Source organism: Musca vetustissima, unplaced genomic scaffold, assembly GCF_032173495.1.
Source record: "Musca vetustissima isolate MV318-11 ecotype Yass unplaced genomic scaffold, APGP_CSIRO_Mvet_v1 utg83279, whole genome shotgun sequence".
NCBI classification, from domain to species: domain Eukaryota; kingdom Metazoa; phylum Arthropoda; class Insecta; order Diptera; family Muscidae; genus Musca; species Musca vetustissima.
The window spans coordinates 24,206-45,168 of NW_026886445.1; the positions used below are offsets into that span (position 1 = coordinate 24,206).

General features: G+C 35.2%; 4 protein-coding genes across 4 annotated transcripts; 2 read left to right on the plus strand and 2 right to left on the minus strand.

The window, feature by feature from the left end:
- Positions 1 to 4,095: 4,095 nt before the first annotated feature.
- On the plus strand, positions 4,096 to 5,405 carry LOC133333950 (zinc carboxypeptidase A 1-like). The gene has a single exon (XM_061542261.1). The coding sequence runs from the start codon at positions 4,119 to 4,121 to the stop codon at positions 5,400 to 5,402; it is 1,284 nt and encodes a 427-aa protein (XP_061398245.1). The 5' UTR covers positions 4,096 to 4,118; the 3' UTR covers positions 5,403 to 5,405.
- Positions 5,406 to 6,730: 1,325 nt separating this feature from the next.
- LOC133333955 (zinc carboxypeptidase A 1-like) lies at positions 6,731 to 8,039 on the minus strand. Its single transcript, XM_061542265.1, has one exon. It carries the CDS (start codon positions 8,012 to 8,014, stop codon positions 6,731 to 6,733), a length of 1,284 nt encoding a protein of 427 aa, XP_061398249.1. The 5' UTR covers positions 8,015 to 8,039.
- A 1,379-nt stretch (positions 8,040 to 9,418) lies between these two features.
- Positions 9,419 to 10,717, plus strand: LOC133333951 (zinc carboxypeptidase A 1-like). Its single transcript, XM_061542262.1, has one exon. The coding sequence runs from the start codon at positions 9,419 to 9,421 to the stop codon at positions 10,700 to 10,702; it is 1,284 nt and encodes a 427-aa protein (XP_061398246.1). The 3' UTR covers positions 10,703 to 10,717.
- A 5,258-nt stretch (positions 10,718 to 15,975) lies between these two features.
- Positions 15,976 to 20,860, minus strand: LOC133333956 (sodium channel protein Nach). The gene is made up of 6 exons (XM_061542266.1): positions 20,391 to 20,860; positions 20,013 to 20,321; positions 16,556 to 17,019; positions 16,320 to 16,488; positions 16,150 to 16,256; positions 15,976 to 16,088 (listed from the first exon to the last, which is right to left on the minus strand). The coding sequence occupies exons 1-6, from the start codon at positions 20,858 to 20,860 to the stop codon at positions 15,976 to 15,978; spliced, it is 1,632 nt and encodes a 543-aa protein (XP_061398250.1).
- Between the last annotated feature and the right edge of the window lie 103 nt (positions 20,861 to 20,963).

Sequence of the window (20,963 nt, forward strand, 5' to 3'; positions counted from 1 at the left end):
TTGAATAAATTGAAAAATTTAAAATTGTTTTCCGGACAAAAATATATAACTTCAATATTCGAATGAAATACAAATTATATATCTGAGGTAAGTTTTGATATTGTAACACAATATAGATGTAATCCTTCTACAGACTTCATTTCCAGATTTCTATGAATATCGTCCTTTCAGAAACCTCCACATATTCAGAGAGAAAACACATAAAGGAACACACTACTAAAGGAGCATTAACATGTCTTCTGTAAACATTTAATGTGTCGCTATTAAATGTATTGCTCCATAGAGGTCCCAACGCATCAATGAATGCTCCCGATTTTCTATAGGTATGTTTTAGATAACAAAAAGGGCTTTATGTAGGTCTTCTAGCTTTAACTATTTCTAAACCGTCTATTTCAGATAAATCTATATAGCAAGGGAGATATATTTGAAAAGCACTCGGCCGACAAAAGAATCGTGAACTAGAGACTTCCAGGTGGATCAAACAATATATTTATATGTATGCAATACTCTTTTATACTAAATATATTTGTTCTGAATAAATTGTAATTTTTCAAACTGTTATACATCTAATTTTCTATACATAAGTAACTAGGCATTTGATTTATAGTTTGTATCTACCCAACTAACTGACTATAAATCACTAGTCAAATGTACAATCATTTACTAACGAAATGCCTGGTTACTGGTAATGAAGGCAGGGGACAATTGACTTCCCTAATGACATACCCATGTTAAATTCACCAGTCTAGGGCATGATGTGGTAACTAGTCGTAGTTAGAGGTAACTAGTAAAATAACTAGTCCATAACCAGTTACTCGAACTAACCAAATAAAAATAAATGAAAACTGAAAGTTGGCACCGAATGACTAGTTCGTTTGAGCAATAGTTCGCTATATCCGTTGTTCGCTATAATAATAAAGGTTTGGATGCAACATTTGTCTTAGAACTTCGGGACCAGAAAAGTATTCTCTATAAATAAAGTTCATTATAATCGGTTTCCGTTATAAACGTTCTCGAATGTATATACAAATATATATATGTTGGGTTTATGCTGAATTTTTTGATATGACAAATTTAATATATACTCCACCTTATGATGGAGGATATAGAAAGATTAATGGACATTAGTGAAGCGGTTTATAACAGTCTTAAAGAAGCGGGATTGATTTTTTATTGTATGTACAAGATTTTATCTGCAATAACTCCAAAGCCAAACGACATCAATAAATATCTTAACGTAAATGTTACTTTTAACATGTAAAATATATTTCTGTTAACAACGTGAAGGACTTCCAATGGGTTCACCAGAGTCATCGATCATAACCAGTGTCACCGATCATAGCTGCCTAGTAATGGAGGAATTATTAGACGCTTCAATAGAAAAGCTGACGATGAAACCATGGTTATAAACGAAGTACGTGGACAATACACTAAAATCGACTTTCCGGACATAAATCCGATCATGCGTAAGCTGTGGTCGGTTCACAGCTTACGCATGATCGATGGCGTTGAGGGTTCTGTCGCATCTTGGAAATTGCGTGTAGAAGGGCGTCTCTTAGAAGATGGCAAAGGTGACCCAAACACTAAAATAAAACGGAAGTTTTCATCATTTTTCATGTCATTGGTTATTGAAATGGACAAAGAGTTATATGGACCGGATAATCCCTTAGTGGAATGGCATCGCACACACACCACACAAGAAACGGATGGCTTCCAGGTTAAAAGACCAGGCTAGCGAAATGTTCGCTTTTACAATATTGCTGTTGTTGGACTATTAACCACTGCAGTTTAAGCTAGATCCATCTGCTCTTTGGCAGTACATCAAGACACACAAGTTGCAAGATGCCCATGAAAGGGAGTACACCAATTGTAACAAATACCTAGAGCAAATTTTCGGATGCCAAAAATTGAAGTTCGCCGAAATTCAACAACGCCTCAACCCTATACTACAATCCCCCCGAGCCAATAGTTATAAATCACTTTATCGAAAACGGGGCTGAAAATAAGCAGACCGTTTGTTACGATATTGATGTGGAAGTTGATGATACACTGAAAAACCAAATGAACAACTTCTTCATGAACACTGCCAGTCAACATGAAATACAGGGTCTGGATGCCAAAATCCATGAAACCGTGGACACTATCAACCAAATGAAAACAAATCGGAAGTTTTACCTAAGCTTTGCAAAAGATCCTCAAACATTTATTTATAAAAAGTCACTAGGAGCTCATTGCTCATTGTAACACAAGAAAATAATTAAAATGTTTCACATCATAAATGTACCGATGGGAAAAATTAACTTTAAAACTGACACAGACCACTGTGCAAATTTTTAAAGGAATTTATTTTATTGAATGGAATTGAGTTTAAATTTAAGTAAACGCTTTTCCTTTACATAAAATCAATACAAAATTCGTGTGTTTTTTTTAATTTTCGTTCATCAATTTGTAACCAATTGTGTAACATATCTCTGATGAAGAAAAAACTAATTAAAATATAAAGAAACTATTTTTCATCCACCTTTAGCCGAAACATAAATAAAAAGTATTTCTGATAATGCTACTGAAATTCGTAGTTAACAGAAAAAATAGAGAATTCCACTACTTGTGGGGTTTTTTAATTTTTGGCATATTGGGGAAGTCCCAACGTCTGTTCAATTGACACGATTTAGCATCGGCTGCCAACTTGAGTTTAAAATTACTTCTGTTGAGTTTTGTTGAAATTGGGTCAGATTGATATATAATTCTCATATATAATATATTTTCGTCGTATATCATTTAAATAGTGCAACAAAGACCCTATGATTAACACATAACCACTACTGGACTTTAATTTTTTAACTAATTCTGGCTATATCTACACTCAAAAGAACCGTGCGCCCTACCGCAGTAGTTTCGGTTCTGATTCCAACAGCAATTGGGGCTTCCAGTGGAACGTTGTTGGATCGAGCAACAATCCTTGCTCTGTACATATTCCGATCCCTCTGCAGAACTAATTCCCGAGCCTGAGATGATGAGTGTAATAGTGCTGACCCAAGTAAACATTTCTTTATACGTCCCAGATGCGACTGCATTCTATACTATAATTGATATCAACAAATAATATTTCAAAATCTGTTCACAATTTTGTCATCAAGGTGCGTTCAGACTAATGGGGTTAAGTACTCTTTGATATTAACAAACTGTACCTCGAAATAATGGTTTTTGGAGAATATTTTGATGTGTCTCAAATTGTAAGAATGTGACTTAGTGTGACCATTTTTCCCTTGATCCTGATTCCAAGCATGGAAACAGAATAGGCAATATTGTGGTGATAAGGAAATATATAGGTCACAATAATTTGTTTACATTATATGGTCTAAATTATCAAGAGATTGCAAAGTTATAATTTTAAGTACTATTCTTCATATTTATTTTATTTTATTTGGAAATATATACAAACCGATTTCCGAAATCAATATGCAATATCTTATTTACTATTTCTAGCCAACAGCTATCAACAAAAATCTGTAATATTCCAATCAGACATTGTTGTATTACTCAACATTTATTTCTTTGTAGTCTGTGAAAATAAAAAAAAAAAATTCACGAATATCAGTAATGAATCTTCAATGGTGAAAGTTCAAAACAAATTCTAGAAGTCAAAAAGTACAATTTATGACCAAAAAGGATTTCCTCTTATCAAAACAACCGACAACTGATGATAACGTGATGGAATACCTCTGAAATCAGTTCGTTCAATAATACCACTTGAAAATGCCATAATCTCAGACGCGTTCATTTTTGTATTTTACCAAAATAAAATAAAAAATCAAAACAAAACGATTTTTGCAATATTTTTTGAAAAATTTACAACATCGAATCAACATTTGACGTTGTACGTACGAGCTTCTCCAGTAAATGCATAAGGTAATGTTGGCGGCTAGCGTAGCAGTAAGCGAACGACGATACCGCTCGTCGTTGTCACAGCTTATCTACAAACTATGAAGAAAATAGAAAACTTATCTATCGTTGAAACTACGGGTAGCTTCGGCAGCATGCTGGCTGTGGGATGTCAACGCAGAACTATGACTATATAAACCACAGCTGGGGCCACAGTAGTCACAATCACATCGAGAATGGCAAACAAGCTTAACCTAGTTTTGGGTTTCTGCCTTTTGACAGTGGCCTTGTCTTCGGGCGAACGTGCCCGTTACGACAACTACCGTGTTTATAAAACTACCGCCTCCAGCCCTGCTGAATTGGAAGTTTTGAAGAACTTGGAAGGTGCCAGCGATTCTATTATGTTCCTGGATGGCATCCACAACATCAACAAGCCCATCAATGTTGTTGTTGCTCCCCACAAGGTTCCCGATTTCTTGGAAATTATGGGTGCTAACGAAATCGAATACGAATTGGTTGAAACTAACTTGCAAAGCCAATTGGAAGACGATGAAGAACAAGTTGCCAGACCCAATCCCCGTGCTCGTTCCATTGACTACAACTGGAACCAATACTACCAATTGGAAGATACCTACAAGTGGATGCAACAATTGACCGTTCAATATCCCGGTGTTGTGACTTTGATTGAAGGCGGTAAGACTTATCAAGGACGTTCCATTTTGGGTGTTAAGATCTCCAAGAGCAAGACCACCAAGCCTGGTATCTTTGTTGAAGCCGGTATCCATGCCCGTGAATGGATTGCTCCCGCTACTGCCACCTACATGATCAACCAATTGTTGACTTCCAATGTAGAAAGTATCCGCAACATTGCCGAAAACTACGACTGGTACATTTTCCCTCACGCCAATCCTGATGGTTATGTCTACACTCACACCACCGATCGTATGTGGCGCAAGACCCGTGCTCCCTACGGTAGCTGTTTCGGTGCTGATCCCAACCGCAATTGGGGCTTCCAATGGAACGTTGTTGGATCGAGTAACAATCCTTGCTCTGATACCTATGCTGGTCCATCTGCATTCTCTGAAATCGAAACCCGTTCCTTGTCTGAATACATTGCCTCGTTGAAGGGCAAGATCTTCTTGTACATCTCGTTCCATGCCTACTCGCAATACTTGTTGTATCCTTATGGTCATACCGCTTCTTTGCCCGCTAATGGTAAGGACTTGAAACAGGTGTTTGATGTCAGTGTTGCTGCCATGAATAAGCGTTACGGAACCAAATACACTGGTGGCAACATCTATGATGCCATCTATCCCGCTTCTGGTGCTAGTGTCGACTGGGCCTACGAAAATGTTGGCACCAAGATGGCTTTCTGCTATGAATTGCGTCCATCTTCGAATTCCGTTTTGACTGGTTTCAAATTGCCTGCTTCGCAAATTATTCCAACCGGTGAAGAGACAATGGATTCGGTTACTGCTATGGTTCAAGAAGTACAGAAATTGGGTTATTTCAAGAACTAAGATGGGCGGCGATGTGTTTGTATAGCGATTTAAACGAAAATAAAAAATAGATAATTATTTAAATTAAAAGAATTTGTGTTTTTTATTATTTTTAGTTTTGGGGTAGTTGCAGAAAGTAGGTTGAAAATTACCAGATGAAATCTAACCTCCACAAAGAATGCTTATATGAGATGGGGTTTTCATTTAAGTTGATATGGTTTTTATTCTTCCAAACATTGTTCAAGTTCGAAGATGGGGAATGTAGGTCATCTCTTTTTATTAACACACCCACCAAATGTTTAAAAATTTTGCTGAAATTTAATTTTATATCTTGCGAACAGACTATCCGATTTGAACCAAACTTTGCATAACCTACAAGTCTGAAGATGGGACCAATTGGTTCACTCCTTCTGTACCTCCCCCATAAATGGTCAACATTTTCAATATTTATGCGTTCAATATTTGGCGAAAGGAATCTCCGATTTGAACCCAACTTTTTACAACTCATTATCCTTACCTAGCCTAGATTACGTCCGAAGGTAGGAATAAATCAAATAAAAATATAATAATCGACGATCTGAATCGAAAAAATGGGGCGTCCCTTGATATATCCGCCAAAACCGAAAGCTCTTCATACCGTTTATTTAAAATTTATAGTTCTATTTATAATGTTTAATGTATTCGTGGAACAACGTTTCTTATGCCATTATCGGATAAAATATGGATGAAAAAATACGAATATCGATTTCTCGTCTTTGGAGACCTTTTTTAAATCTCATAAGCGATATGCTTGTAGAATATTTGAAGCAAAAAAAATTGTCTTGTGATATTGTTTAACGGTTCAAGAAAATTAAGACGAACAAGGACTTGAGGTAGAAGGAGGATATGTGTTATAAAAATATTCCTCATTCGATTTGATTGCAGGCATGTCATATCAAAACTATCCTGCAATAGACACAAACAAAGGTATGAAGGTATTTTTCATCATAAATCGTAGGGTTACCAGTCAGAAATTCATTACACCATAACTCAAATCTTGACCTTCACCGACCATAAGCTCAAATATTCTGAAATAGCCACAAACAAAGCTATAAGGGTATTTTTCATCAGTAACCTCAGATTTACCTGTCAAAATTCATAAACCATAACTAAAAAACTTGACCTGTAAAGAATGTGTGCTTGCGGGGTTTCCTCCCCATATGAAATTGTCCACTCCACGGACCATAAGCTCGATTTTATTACATAGAATATTATTGCTGCTCAGTTACCCATTACTTCCAAAAATAAAAAAAAATCTTCATTTAAAATGTTCAGTAAAATATTTATTTCATAATTACATCGTTCAAATTCTATTTATTGAAATAGCCCAACTTTTGAACTTCTTGAACCATGGCAGTAATTGAATCCATGGTCTCTTCACCAGTTGGAATAATTTGCGAAGCAGGCAATTTGAAACCAGTCAATACGGAGTTCGAAGATGGACGCAATTCATAGCAGAATGACATTTTGGTACCGACAACTTCATAGGCCCAGTCGACACTTGCACCAGAAGCCGGGTAGATGGCATCATAGATATTACCACCAGTATATTTAGTACCATAACGCTTGTTCATGGCAGCAACACTGACATCAAACACCTGTTTCAAATCCTTAACATTGGCTGGCAAGGCACCAGTATTGCCATAGGGGTACAACAAGTATTGCGAATAGGCATGGAACGAGATGTACAAGGAGATTTTGCCCTTCAACGAGGCGATGTATTGAGACAAGGAGCGCGTTTCAATTTCAGAGAATGCAGATGGACCGGCATAGGTATCAGAGCAAGCGTTGTTACTGGCACCAACAGTGTTCCATGCAAAGCCCCAGTTACGATTGGGATCAGCTCCAAAGCAGCTGCCATAGGGAGTACGAGTCTTGCGCCACATACGATCGGTGGTATGAGTGTAGACATAACCATCGGGATTGGCATGGGGGAAAATGTACCAGTCATAGTTGTCGGCAATGTTGCGTACACTTTGGACATTCGAGGTCAACAATTGATTAATCAAGTAAGTGGCAGTGGCGGGAGCAATCCATTCACGAGCATGGATACCAGCTTCCACAAAAATACCAGGCTTGGCAGTTTGACCCTTGGAGATTTTAACACCCAAAATGGAACGTCCTTGGTAAGTTTTACCGCCTTCAACCAAAGTCACAACACCGGGATATTGAACGGCCAATTGTTGCAACCATTTGTAAGTGTCATCCAATTGATAATATTGATTCCAGTTATAGTCAACGGAACGAGCATTGGGATTTGGTTTGGCAACTTGTTCCTCATCTCCTTCCAATTGGCTCTGCAAGTTAGTTTCAACCAATTGATAGTCAATTTCATTGGCACCCAAAATTTCCAAAAAGTCAGGGGCCTTATGGGGAGCAACAACAACATTGATGGGATTGTTGATGTGATGAATACCATCCAAGAACATAATCGAATCACTGGCACCTTCCAAATCCTTAAGGACCTCTAATTCAGCAGGACTGGAAGCGGTAGTTTGGTACACACGATAGTTGTCGTAACGGGCACGTTCACCGGAACACAAGGCCACTGCCAAAAGGCAGAAACCCAAAACTAGGTTAAATTTCATTGCCATACTTGTTGTGACTATTGCAATTGTGGCACCAAATGGGGTTTATATATTGTTTTAAATGTGTTGTGGCATACAGAACCGTTGGCGTTCGATAAGTCATCTATTTTCACCTAAGTATTGATAAGATTTGACGAAGCTCATAAGACATACATATATTTGTTTTGCAAGTAGCGAGTGCATTTGCCAGTGCAGCCGGCAAAAAAGAACGATTGATCGAGGTTGTAAATTTTTCATAATTTAGAGCTTGTTTATTTTATTTTTTATTCACCTTTGTGTTTTTTTTTTTAATTATAAAACACGAATATCCAGACATTTTTTACAAGTTTTAAAATTATTTCAGATATGAATATATGAGGTTTGTTTCAAATATATGCCTTGGTACGTTCAACACCATTTTGATATTCAGTATTGGAGTCGATTATTTTGAAAGTACTTTAAGTCCTTTTTTTCTATATTCAGCTTTTTAAACGTTTGAGTTTGATTTGTTTCAAAAATATTGCTAAGTGGTATTAATTTTGCTTGCGGCTTTGTGCCCTTAAACATGATAGAATATATAATTTAATATGTTTTATAAACTTTTCTAGAAAACCAAGATTTGTATCAGAACCTAAAATGGACTTAAACCACTTTCAAAACAAACGACTCATTTATTGTTTAAAACCCCTAAAAATCGTGAAAATTCCAACATGCATATAAGCGTTAACTACTGCACTTAAATGTTTGAACCTTTTAATTTGGAATTAAAATAATTCAAAATCAAAACTATTTTGATTTTCGTACTGCATTAAATTCTCACACATACATTCTCAAAGTGACATAAAATGACTAATACTACTTCAAATGCCATCATACATGCCCTATGATGTGTGGGGCCCTTAAATCATATCCTCCTGCCATCTCGAGTCCTTGTTCGAAGTAATAAAAAATGGTACAACATGACCTCTACCAAATTGTGTAGGGTATCAAGACATTTATTCTCACCTGACTTGGAACCTTGTCCCATAGTTTGTCATTTAAAACTTCTACAACTTATGGTTGACAAAAAATCAAAGTAAAGACATCATAATCATCGATATGAATATGTTCGTCTAAATTTATATATAAATTCTAAAAAAAAAAAATATTTATAAAAAATTGTTGACAAAATTTACAACTTCGAATCAGTAAAAATAAAATTTGATTGTTTACGGTCAGTGCACTGACAACTGCATTCAATAAACCGAATGCTACCACAATCAAAACAAATGTATGTAAGTATTCCTTATAAGCATTGACAGGTCTTATCTATAAACTAAGTGAAAATAGACGTCTTATCGAATGGTTAAGGCGTTGTGTGCCACAACACCTTATAACTATGGCAATATATAAGCAACAGCGGGTGCCACAGTTGCAACAGTCACAACAAGTATGGCAAACAGATTCAAACTCGTTTTGAGCTTCTGCCTTTTGGCAGTGGCACTGTGTTCCGGTGAACGTGCCCGTTACGACAACTATCGTGTTTATCAAGCTACTGCTTCCACACCACCTGAATTGGAAATCCTAAAGGATTTGGAAGGTGCCAGTGATTCGATTATGTTCTTGGATGGTATCCACCATATCAACAATCCCATTAATGTTGTTGTTGCTCCCCATAAGGTCCCTGACTTTTTGGAAATATTGGGTGCCAATGAAATTGAATACCAATTGGTCGAAACTAACTTGCAAAGCCAATTAGAAGGTGATGAAGAAGAGGTTGCCAAACCAAATCCCAATGCTCGTTCCATTGACTACAACTGGAATCAATACTATCAATTGGATGACACCTACAAATGGTTACAACAATTGGCCGTTCAATACCCAGGTGTTGTAACTTTGGTTGAAGGCGGTAAATCCTATCAAGGACGTTCAATTTTGGGTGTTAAAATCTCCAAGGGTCAAACTGCCAAGCCTGGTATCTTCGTTGAAGCCGGTATTCATGCTCGTGAATGGATTGCTCCCGCCACTGCCACTTACTTGATTAATCAATTGTTGAACTCGAATATCCAAAGTGTGCGCAACATTGCGGATAACTATGACTGGTACATTTTCCCTCACGCCAATCCTGATGGTTATGTCTACACTCACACCACCGATCGTATGTGGCGTAAGACCCGTACTCCCTACGGCAGCTGCTTTGGTGCTGATCCCAATCGTAACTGGGGATTTGCATGGAACACTGTTGGTGCCAGTAACAAGGCCTGTTCTGATACTTATGCCGGTCCATCTGCATTCTCTGAAATCGAAACCCGTTCCTTGTCTGAATACATCGCCTCGTTGAAGGGCAAGATCTCGCTGTACATCTCGTTCCATGCCTATTCGCAATACTTGTTGTATCCTTATGGTAATACTGGTGCATTGCCAGCCAATGTTAAGGATTTGAAACAGGTGTTTGATGTCAGTGTTGCTGCCATGAACAAGCGTTATGGTACCAAATATACTGGTGGTAATATCTATGATGCCATCTACCCGGCTTCTGGTGCTAGTGTCGACTGGGCCTATGAAGTTGTCGGTACCAAAATGTCATTCTGCTATGAATTGCGTCCATCTTCGAACTCTGTATTGACTGGTTTCAAATTGCCTGCTTCCCAAATTATTCCAACTGGTGAAGAGACCATGGATTCGATTACTGCTATGGTTCAAGAAGTTCAAAAGTTGGGTTATTTTAATAAATAAGTAAAACAGAATTAACGATGCGATTAGGAAATAAATGTTTGCTGAAGATATATAATATATTTTAAGACTTTTGTCTTTTTTTGTCGAAAATGTGCGGATAATTCAAAGATTAACAGAATAAAAAAGATTCTGAAGTTAGGTTGTCTTGACATTCAGCTTCAAAAATCTCGAAATCCCTGCATAGATAAGATTACAATTTTTTAAATCAATGTTTATAGAAACATACTTTAGCTTCTATACTGTGACTCTATTTTTTAAATTGGCCAAACTTCAAAGTTTTTCTTTAGAATTTTGATTTTCTTAAAGGTTTTAATATGTAGATCGCATCGTATGTGAGAGACCTTTGATCAAATCCAACATTCAAAATATTTTTAAAGGGATTTGATAGCGTTGAGCCTTGCGTAATCGTAATAATCTTTTACAATCACTTAAAATCTGGAGGACATTAAGGGCAAAATACACTTCCGGTGTGTTTTCAGTAAAGCAAGAAAGAAATATATAAGAATCCACATTTCCCTTGGTTTTAATATTTTCCTTATAGAATACTTATGGGATATGTTCATTATCATTAGAATTTTCTTCCGAATTTTATTAAATCCGCATTCATCAAGAAGTATTGAACGAATTTTGGGATGTCCTTTAATCAAACAATGGCTGTTGGGTCAATAATAATAATTATTAGCATGGATATGTGGGGGTACCGTCATATGGGGATTACCCTTAAACTTTGGTCCATATTAGAAATTTTTAGTACAAGGATGTATACAAGGTGTTATACAATGAGAACCCAAAATACCATATGACAGCCAATTTTTGAGTCAAAAATTCTCAAAAGCCCGTTATAGGTGGGCTGCACCAAGTCGCCATTTGCAATGCCAAACATGCTAGGAGTACTAGCAATGCTTGTGCAAAATTTCAGGGCTCTATTTTAAATATTGTGATGTCTATCGTTTTTTCAACAGACAGGTGAAAAACTTGTCCAATTAACGAATAATGGGGCGTATTAACAAATATCACCGCACAGATACTTCACATTATTCAATTGAAACTTCAATGAAACAATAAATGGGTCGCTCATAAGTACTTTACCACATTAAAATAGTTCATATCTATGGACTCTTGAAAATAAATTAACAACTAGCTACTAGGTCACAGCACTTAATTGAATGACATAATAAAAACAAAAACAACTTACACTCGTTCCGCATAGGCTTGTAATTTCCTGCGACTGAATTTATTACCCTCACAGACACCAAACGCCGGGAATGGACTATTAGAAATGTGAACGCGATTTGTGGACATATGCACTTCAGTTGGCTGATCTATATATTGTATTATTAGATTGATAATGATGAAATGGGTCCAAAAGATAACGGCCATAATAAGAATTTTCCAAAGAGTACTGAAAGGTAATTGATTTAATTAATAGAAGAAATATTTATTATTATAAGAATTATTAAAGTGATTATTGTTCGGACTTACCGTGCATATTTGAAGGGTGTGTAAAACAGCAACAAGCGTAAACCATGTATTGATGTATTATTTAGAAATTCTTTATAATTTCTTTGTTTGATAGATTTCTTAAGGGAAACCATCGGTCACTGTTGGGATATTTTTTATTAATGATTGGACTTTCCTTGTGCACTTGATGTTTTTATATAAAAAGGCAACATCAATCATACTTTGATGGTTGTCATATTAATTGTTATGTTAAGGACATGCTATAATTTCCATATATGTTAATAATAGCACATATTTTAAGAAATTAACCCACCACTTATATATTGAATAAGTATATATTCAAAATGATTGTCATTTCGGATATATTATTATCAATATAAATATTACAATTGATCATTCATTAAATTTTTGTTTTTTAAATTGTTAATCCTTAAACTTTCATATATTATTATCTTTAAATGTTGCAACCTCCTTAAAATATGCTACAAAAACTATCGATTAAACAATGTTATTTGAATTAAAAAGGATATTGTCATATGATTAACAACACGAGATATTTTAATATATTTTAATGTTTACTAATCAATTTTTAAAATGCGATTACAATGTATCATTATACTCATGGTTCGATATGGCCAATGGCGAATTCCTTCGCCTCCGAACCATAGTTTTGGTAATCATCGGCCAATCCAAACCAAAGTTATAAGCAAAAATGTACTTAGCATGGCACGTACGATTAAAGAAACTTCCATACTTTGAAAGCTTCTACTGAAAAACTCACTTTTCAGACTTAGCATACTATGGTTCGGAGGCGTCGATATAATGCATGAAGTACAGTCAAGTATAAAATGATATATTTTCAGGTCCATTCGTTACCGACAGATATATACTATTATTATTGCTCTTTTTGGGTGCGGTATCAAAAGAAGTGGACTGACGGTTCCCATTTTCGGAATTGCTTTTGGTTTGGTAAACTTATTACAATTTGGAAAGTTTGGATTAAATCAATCATTCCGATACTGGATTAAACCATTTTCATATGTTGACACTTTGTGGGAGTGATACTAGGAGTGAACCGAACCTGATCTATGTAATTTAAATCCAGTGATTAGTGGTCAACAACTCCTCTTTCTTGCCCTGGCATATTTTTTGAATCATGTTTTCCCGAAGTAATCATTTACGTCATACGATTCAAATTTGGTTATTTTACACACAAAACTCTTGTTACTTTTGACCCTAAATAAATAGTTGGTCAGATTCTTTCCCGTGTAAAATTTGTGATGTTCGGCTTACAATAGTGTTCGGAATCATATACACCATTCACAATTTTAGAAGCTTGGCTTTCATTTTCGCCTCTGTCAAAGAAAAACTGTAAAATTTACCGAATTTTATCTTTCTTCACTTTCATTTTTAAGACGTTGTAACTCACAACTGAATGCTCCAAACAAAAAACAGCAAAATATTTTTTCTACTGCGAAATGTCACCCTTCCAACGAGCATAAACCTGAAATTGTTCGATCGATAATTTAATATTTCGTTTGCTTCATATAAAATTTACAAGTTTTCAAAATTTTGACCCTTTGTGGGGGAGGTACTAGAAGGAGTGGACGGATAAGTGCCATCTCCCAAACAATATATGAGCATGGTTAAAATATTAGGTTGTGTAAAGTTGTCCGTTCGCATAATATTACAAAATAAATTTTCAGCAAAATGTTGATCATTTTGCAACTAAATTTGAGTTTGAAAAAAATATATGCATCAAATCGGACTTTCCATTTTCCTAATATTGGATTTATGAATATTGAAAATTTTTTTATAGATGGAGATACCAGAAGAAATGGACCGATGGGTCCCACATTAGGACTTTATCTAGGCTGAATGTCGCCGTTTGGCATAGGGAGAGCCACCTTCTAAAAGTGCACCAAAGTCATCCACCGTTCTCACTAGGAAAATCTCCACAAAAAATAGCAACATTAAACGCGTTTTTCTCCAAACAGCGTTTTTGCGAATGGCGGGCACGATAACTCAAAAACTAATAACCCAATCGATTTCAAATTTTGGGACGTTTCTCTATGAAAGTATATCTATCGTATGAACTAGGATAAAGTCAATCGGTGAAGATATTCCTTATTTTTTAACTTAGTTTGTGGTCAAAATTAGGCGATTTTTCAAAGAAAAAATTCAAAGTTCTGCCATTTTGTTAATTGTTGTGCGAAATCTTCAATTACACTGTGCGACACGAAAATTATTCAGGGGTTCTAATGTACCAATTCTGTTTAGTTGGAATCACTGGACTACGAAAATACCTTTGGTTTTTCTGGGTCACTTCGAAAATTAGTTTTATAACGGTAAATATAGAGAAAAACGTGGTCTCATATATTTTCAATCGCGAATAACTTATTTACTTCATAACGTTATATATGTGCAAACTTACAAACCTTAACAAGCCTTAAAAATAAAAAATCGTGAATGAGGGTGGGAGTCCCTTAAAATAAGTTTAAATTTAGATTTTGTATTTGGAAATCTATAAATTAAATTGTTTGGGTAGGATAGGCCAAGTAAGGTATGGTGCAAGACGAATGAAGCTGTAGACCCTAAGCATACAATTCCGACCGTAAAGCACGGACTAGCCTCTGTAATGGTATGCTGCCGGAGTAGGAAAACTCTTTTTTATTAAATGAATTATGATGTATTACTTAAATATACTACAAGATAATTAAAAGTGTTGTGCTGGGAAAGTGGGATTGGGGACAAAATTTCAATTTTATCAAGGTAATGATCCCAAACACAAGTCCCAGATCGTTCGAGAATGGATGCTTTATAATTGTCCAACATCTCCTCAGTCCCCGGATTTAAATCCCGTAGAGAACTTATTTAGTATTTTGGAGAAAAATATTAGAAGCCATAACATCTCAATCATACCAAGTCTGAAAATGCTTTACAAACAGAATGGGAAAAATTCATTTACACGGAAAACTTGGTAAAATCTATGCCGGCAATGTTGAAATCTAAATATTAAACATAAAAAAAAATCGTTTGTTAAAAAAGTTATCTTGGATACTTTTCACTCTGAGTTTGCAATTGCTTTTGTTTAACAGCTATTTTTTATATAGAATTCACATGAATATTGTTTATTTTATTGCATTAATTTTAAGTTAAGATGTTCATGTTCACACATAGGTTAGGTTAGGGATGTACGGTTGTTAGTAACAACCGTCCACTCGGAGACTAATGGTTATTTTAGCCATGTCAGATTTTTGACAAAGCCTAGGATCTGGTTGGAGTCCTTTTTAGAGAAGAAGGCTAGATTATCAATTTCATATCTTCCTAACTGTTTATGTCTTCTGCCAATCAGCGATGAACATTTACAGAGGATATGTTGGATTGTTTCTAGCCCTTCTTCGTCACACATAAAAAGTATAAACTTTAATTAATTTTTTAGCATGAACTTAGTGCATTTTTACTGTATGTAACTAGGTGGATACTTTTGACTGTGACTCCCTGTATATATGTTTGCATCAATCAATGCAATCTAATTGAAAAAAAAAAAATATGTTGAAAATTTTCAATAGTTGACCAATGCAAGCTTAAAGGAAAAACACGCTACCAATTTTCGCCAAAAATATGTCAAAAAACAACTATGACGTTGTAACGATACAAAATTCGGATAATTTTGACAATGGCCATACAATTTTCTATCGCATTCGATTTCGGCGAATTTTAACCTCTAACAACTTTGATGACATTTATTAAAAAGTAAATTATAATTCCAAAATATCATCTGATATTAGGATCCATTTATTAAATTGTACTTATAAATGATTATAATAATTAAATATTGGACGGAATGTTAGGAAATAGATAAATTCAAATGCGGTGACAATACTGAAACCCATTATCAATCCCAACAGGCCACCAAAAGAAGCTGAAATAAAATAAAAATCACTATGAGTTAAGAAAATAAAGAAATATGAAACACGATTTACCCAAAGCTGACAACCAATTTTGATAGACTTCTTTGCGGTATCTGGTTGACATTAAATCACTGAAGAAAATATGCAATAAAATATTATTTGTGTCATCGGGTGGTCTCCTGTAAGAGATCAAGTTAATAACAATTATCAATTCAAGATAAATAGAAAATACGCAGGCTTACTCCACATCTTCATTTTGAAACAACAAGCGAACATTTAATCTACCCATGGTAATTTCTGAGACATAATTATTCGATTGACAATCCGGCAAACAATTACATGGAAATTTTGCGGTATTCCTTACAGCAGACAGGGTGGCATTATTGTCATTCAGTGCCCTGGTGAATACGACTAAAATTAATTTTAATTATTATTTTTCTTAAATATGCGTAAATTCAAAACTACATTCCGAACTTACCACGATACTTTAAAACACAAAGAACATCATCAACATCGCATACCGGATAACTACCATTATTTGCCAGCGTGTGTGGTATACAACCACATTTTTTCAAAATCAAATTGACACGACACTCCCACATGCAGTTCGTAAATGAATAACGTTGCATTACAGACAATTTCCGTTCGTGTGGGAATAAGCAATTCCGATCTTTTACATCTAATTTGTATATATCACTTGTCGCATATGTAGATTCAGGATTTATGTGTAGAAAACTTTCTCGAGCCGATGAAATAATTTTTGTTTCAGCATTTTCATCAGGAACTGTATATGAATCATGTATAAGTAGGCGAAATCCATAGCTGCTAAATGAAGATGCTGAATAATCGAAGGCAAAGGGATTGATGAGTATCGAAAGACCGGTTGGATAACCACAGCCCGTAACTCGATATGGACGTTTCGGTACTAAGTAAGCGATTTTTCTGGAATATAGGAAATGATGATATACAATTAAATATGTAATTTAGTCGAGTGAAGTGTGAGTTATGAAGAAGAAACTCTAAAGGCCATGCTTCTTTGTGGATATTGTAGTTTATTTTTGAGATGATATGTCTATTGCCAATTCTTATGTTGAATATTTATATTTGTGTAAAACATGTCCTTGTGTGTATTTTAGTCCTTATGTTCTCAAACCGCACGCTAAATACTAAATAAATTTGGACATCCAAGTATCCTACGAAGATTTCGCTCGATATTTGTATTGTTTCATCGTCCTTTACACTTTTACCCGAACACTAATAAATTACGAATAAATTGTACATCTTGCAGAACTGTATGTACCTATTAATACATTGTTGGCGCTTGAAACTGGACTAGGTTCTTTGTCCAGGTTTCCGTGCTCATCTCATCGGTATAAGCACTCTTCTTACTTCCTTATTTCATCTTTACTTTCAAAAATTTTACTTATCGGGGTTTTTGATACACAATTCGATCTATGTACACCCTAGTACTTTTCAATATTGTAATTTTGTCCTATAAAATTAAAAAAAAAGGTCATAAATGTGATGTATGTAAAAACCAGTAAGGAAAGTAGTAAAGTAAAGACTATATGATACCCTTCCTCACTGAGGATACATATGTAGAATATGTATCCTAACAGACGTCGCCTTTTCTAAGAAACATTGACATGAAATTGAATGAACTTAAATATGCGATCTTTATCTATAAGTAAACCAACTAACATCAATTCCAACACATGCCATTCTGCAACCTATTCTAAATTTTGTAAATAGATTTTAAGCACACGCACTGTTTAAAATGTATCAATCAGACACCCATTGATTATTTGGTGTACAGTCAACATGAATATGTCGAAATTATATATGGAAGCTAATCTGAACCGATTTCAAGGAAACTTGCTAGATTTTTATTAATTTCTGTACGTGTATGGGTCTGTATGGGCCTTTAGTGTACCATTTACTTAAAATCGGACAAAAATATATATAGAAGGTATATGTAAATCTGAACCAATTTCAAGAAAACTTGACACACGAAAGGCTATAGTAACAGTACATTGTACAAAATTGTGTGCCGATCGGCCAATCTTTGCGTCTTTAGTGCACAATTTAAATTAAATCGGTCGAAAATAAATATTGAAGATATATCTAAATCTAAACCGATTTTCTCATTCTGGACCTAATTCAGTAACCTATGCCAAATTTCGTGCAAACCGAAAGATATAGGGAATTTGGAGCCCCATTTACCTTAAATCTGACGAAACTATATATTGGAGCTATATCTAAATCTGACCAGATTTTCTCGAAACTTGGCACACATCATTCTGGACCTAATTCAGTACTCTATGCCAAGTTTCGTGCAAATCTTTGGTGCACCATTTACCTTAAATCGGACGAAAATATATATGGAGCTATATATAAATCTGGACCTAATTCAGATTTTCTCGAAAGATATAGGGAAACTTAGCACACATCATTCTGGACCTAATTCAGTACTCTGAGCCAAATTTCGTGCAAATCGAAAGATATATAGGGACTTTGGTGCACCATTTACCTCAAATCGGACGAAACTATATATGGGAGCTATATCTAAATCTGAACCGATTTTTCCCATTTTCAATAGGGTTCGGCCTTGGGCCAATTAAGTGACCTGTGCCAAATTTCATCCAAATCGGATCATAAATGCGACCTGTATTTTGTTAACAAAAATACATGGACGGACGGGACGGACATGCATAAATCGACTTAAAATATGATTCTATGCATATTCTAAAAAGGAACCATGCCTGTTACAAACATATGCACAAAGATATAATACCCTGTACCACACTGTGGTGAAGGGTATAAATATGCTAAAGAAGTAGCAACCGGAAATCAGTAAAATAATAAGTGAACCTTACATACCGTAACGGCAAAACCTAAGTACTCCACCAGTAAATTGTTACACCTTGCACAATATGGCGGAGTGCATATTAAATTTGCCATTCGGTTTGCAACAACTCGAAATATTCACCTAAATTCCCATAAAATATATTCTTAAATGGAATAAATTGCTCTACTGTTTAGGGTAGACCCCATATAACGCATATATAACCCCATATCAATATTCGGTATTTTGAAGCTTTTGAACACATTTTTTAACCTAATTGACTGTACATTCATATTTTGAATCTCCATGCCAACAATTATCAATATTGGCTCATGTTTCGGTGTAGCCCCATATAACGCTAACTCCAATATTCGGTATTTTGATCACACCCATATAACGTTAATTCCAAAATTTCTGTATTTTGGGGAGATAGGGCACGTGTTTTAACCAAATTGGCTGCAATCATATATTTTGGATTCTCATTGACTAGAAAATCTCCCCATCAAAAATTACACTGTGCGACAAATTTCAATTTTTTTTGATTATTACCGGGAAATTCCAACAGATTATGACACGTGTATCAGCGTTTTGAAAGATTACGTCGTGAGGTAACCTAAAAAGGCGGGGCAATATTTCCCCTTTTCAAGAATTTTGATAATTTTCGAATTATGATTTCATGAAATCCTTGTATTTTAGGTATATAGTGTCTTCGGTGGTATACACCTTTAACCCTAAACCGACACTTTGAAGGGGTATTTTCGGTCGCTTTTTCCAGAAGTGATTGAAAACTCATTCAAAACGGATTTAAAGCTGTTCAGAATATTCTACAGAAATGTTCGCCATAAAGTTTTACTATAAGTCTCAGAATACTATAAAATCAGCTTAAACGTCAAAGATCTTAAAAAAACAAAAACTGATTTTAGGGTTAATGTCGGACTTATTACCAGTTTTTACCCATTTGAGCAATATAGGCAATTTTTTCCAAGAATGTGTTGTACCCTTAATACCCCCACATAAAGGTATTAATCAAATTTCCTCAACGAAGTGGCTATAATTTGTCTTTTTATAAGAAATCTCGAAATCTACTTACTCAGGAAAATTATGTTTTGTCTCTCCGAAATAATTAAACGTGCAACATTCACCCAAACCCATCGATTTGATGCGTTGAAATAAACCGTCACAACGTGTATTAGTGCCCTTCCAAATACAACGCGATATCATATCCATACAATTCGGGGTCAAAGTGCGTGACAAATCACTAATGGTCATGTTATTCAGGGTCAAAACTTGCTTGGCGAAGGTCATATTCGCGTCCGTCTCATTAAACGCGAAACTATAATACATGACAATATTGAACATTTTCATGACATCTTCTTCGGTGGTGTTGGGTGGGCGTTTTCTGAAACAGAAAATAAATTAAAAAGTTACATATTTTTTGGTAAAAGTTTTGTTATATTTTTTAACTCACAAAGCACTGGCCATATTTTCCACTTTTGTTTTTGAAATTTTATTAAAATTACACAATGTTACAGCTGGAAACGGGATATTCCAAGTTGGATAATGTGAACTTTCGATAACGGTTACGGTGGGTGTTTCACCATTCCAAACATAGGATACAATTACCAATGATATGGAAACAATTATGGCTATTATGGTAACAATAAGCCAGAAAAATCTCTCATTCGGCGACAAATCCATGCGTGTTATATAATTGAAACCATGTAACGATGTGGTATTACAGAAGTTTCGAAAATTTTCCATAAACCAAGATTTAACAGTTTGGGTTTTATTTTTAGGTTTATTGGCTTTCGCAGATTTCTCTAAGTAGGCCATTGATGTTGCCGTTGTAGAAAATGATGATTTCATATAATGATCGAAACTAGAGTTATATGGAACCACATTTTTAATGGCAAATATGGGTTTAGTTTTAATAGCCATTTTTATGGACTTTACTGTTAAACTGTTCTGGAGAAACTGATACCTAATTGGTATCAGTTTCTCGAATGGTCGTACAACAAGTGATAGGTTAATCAAATTATCC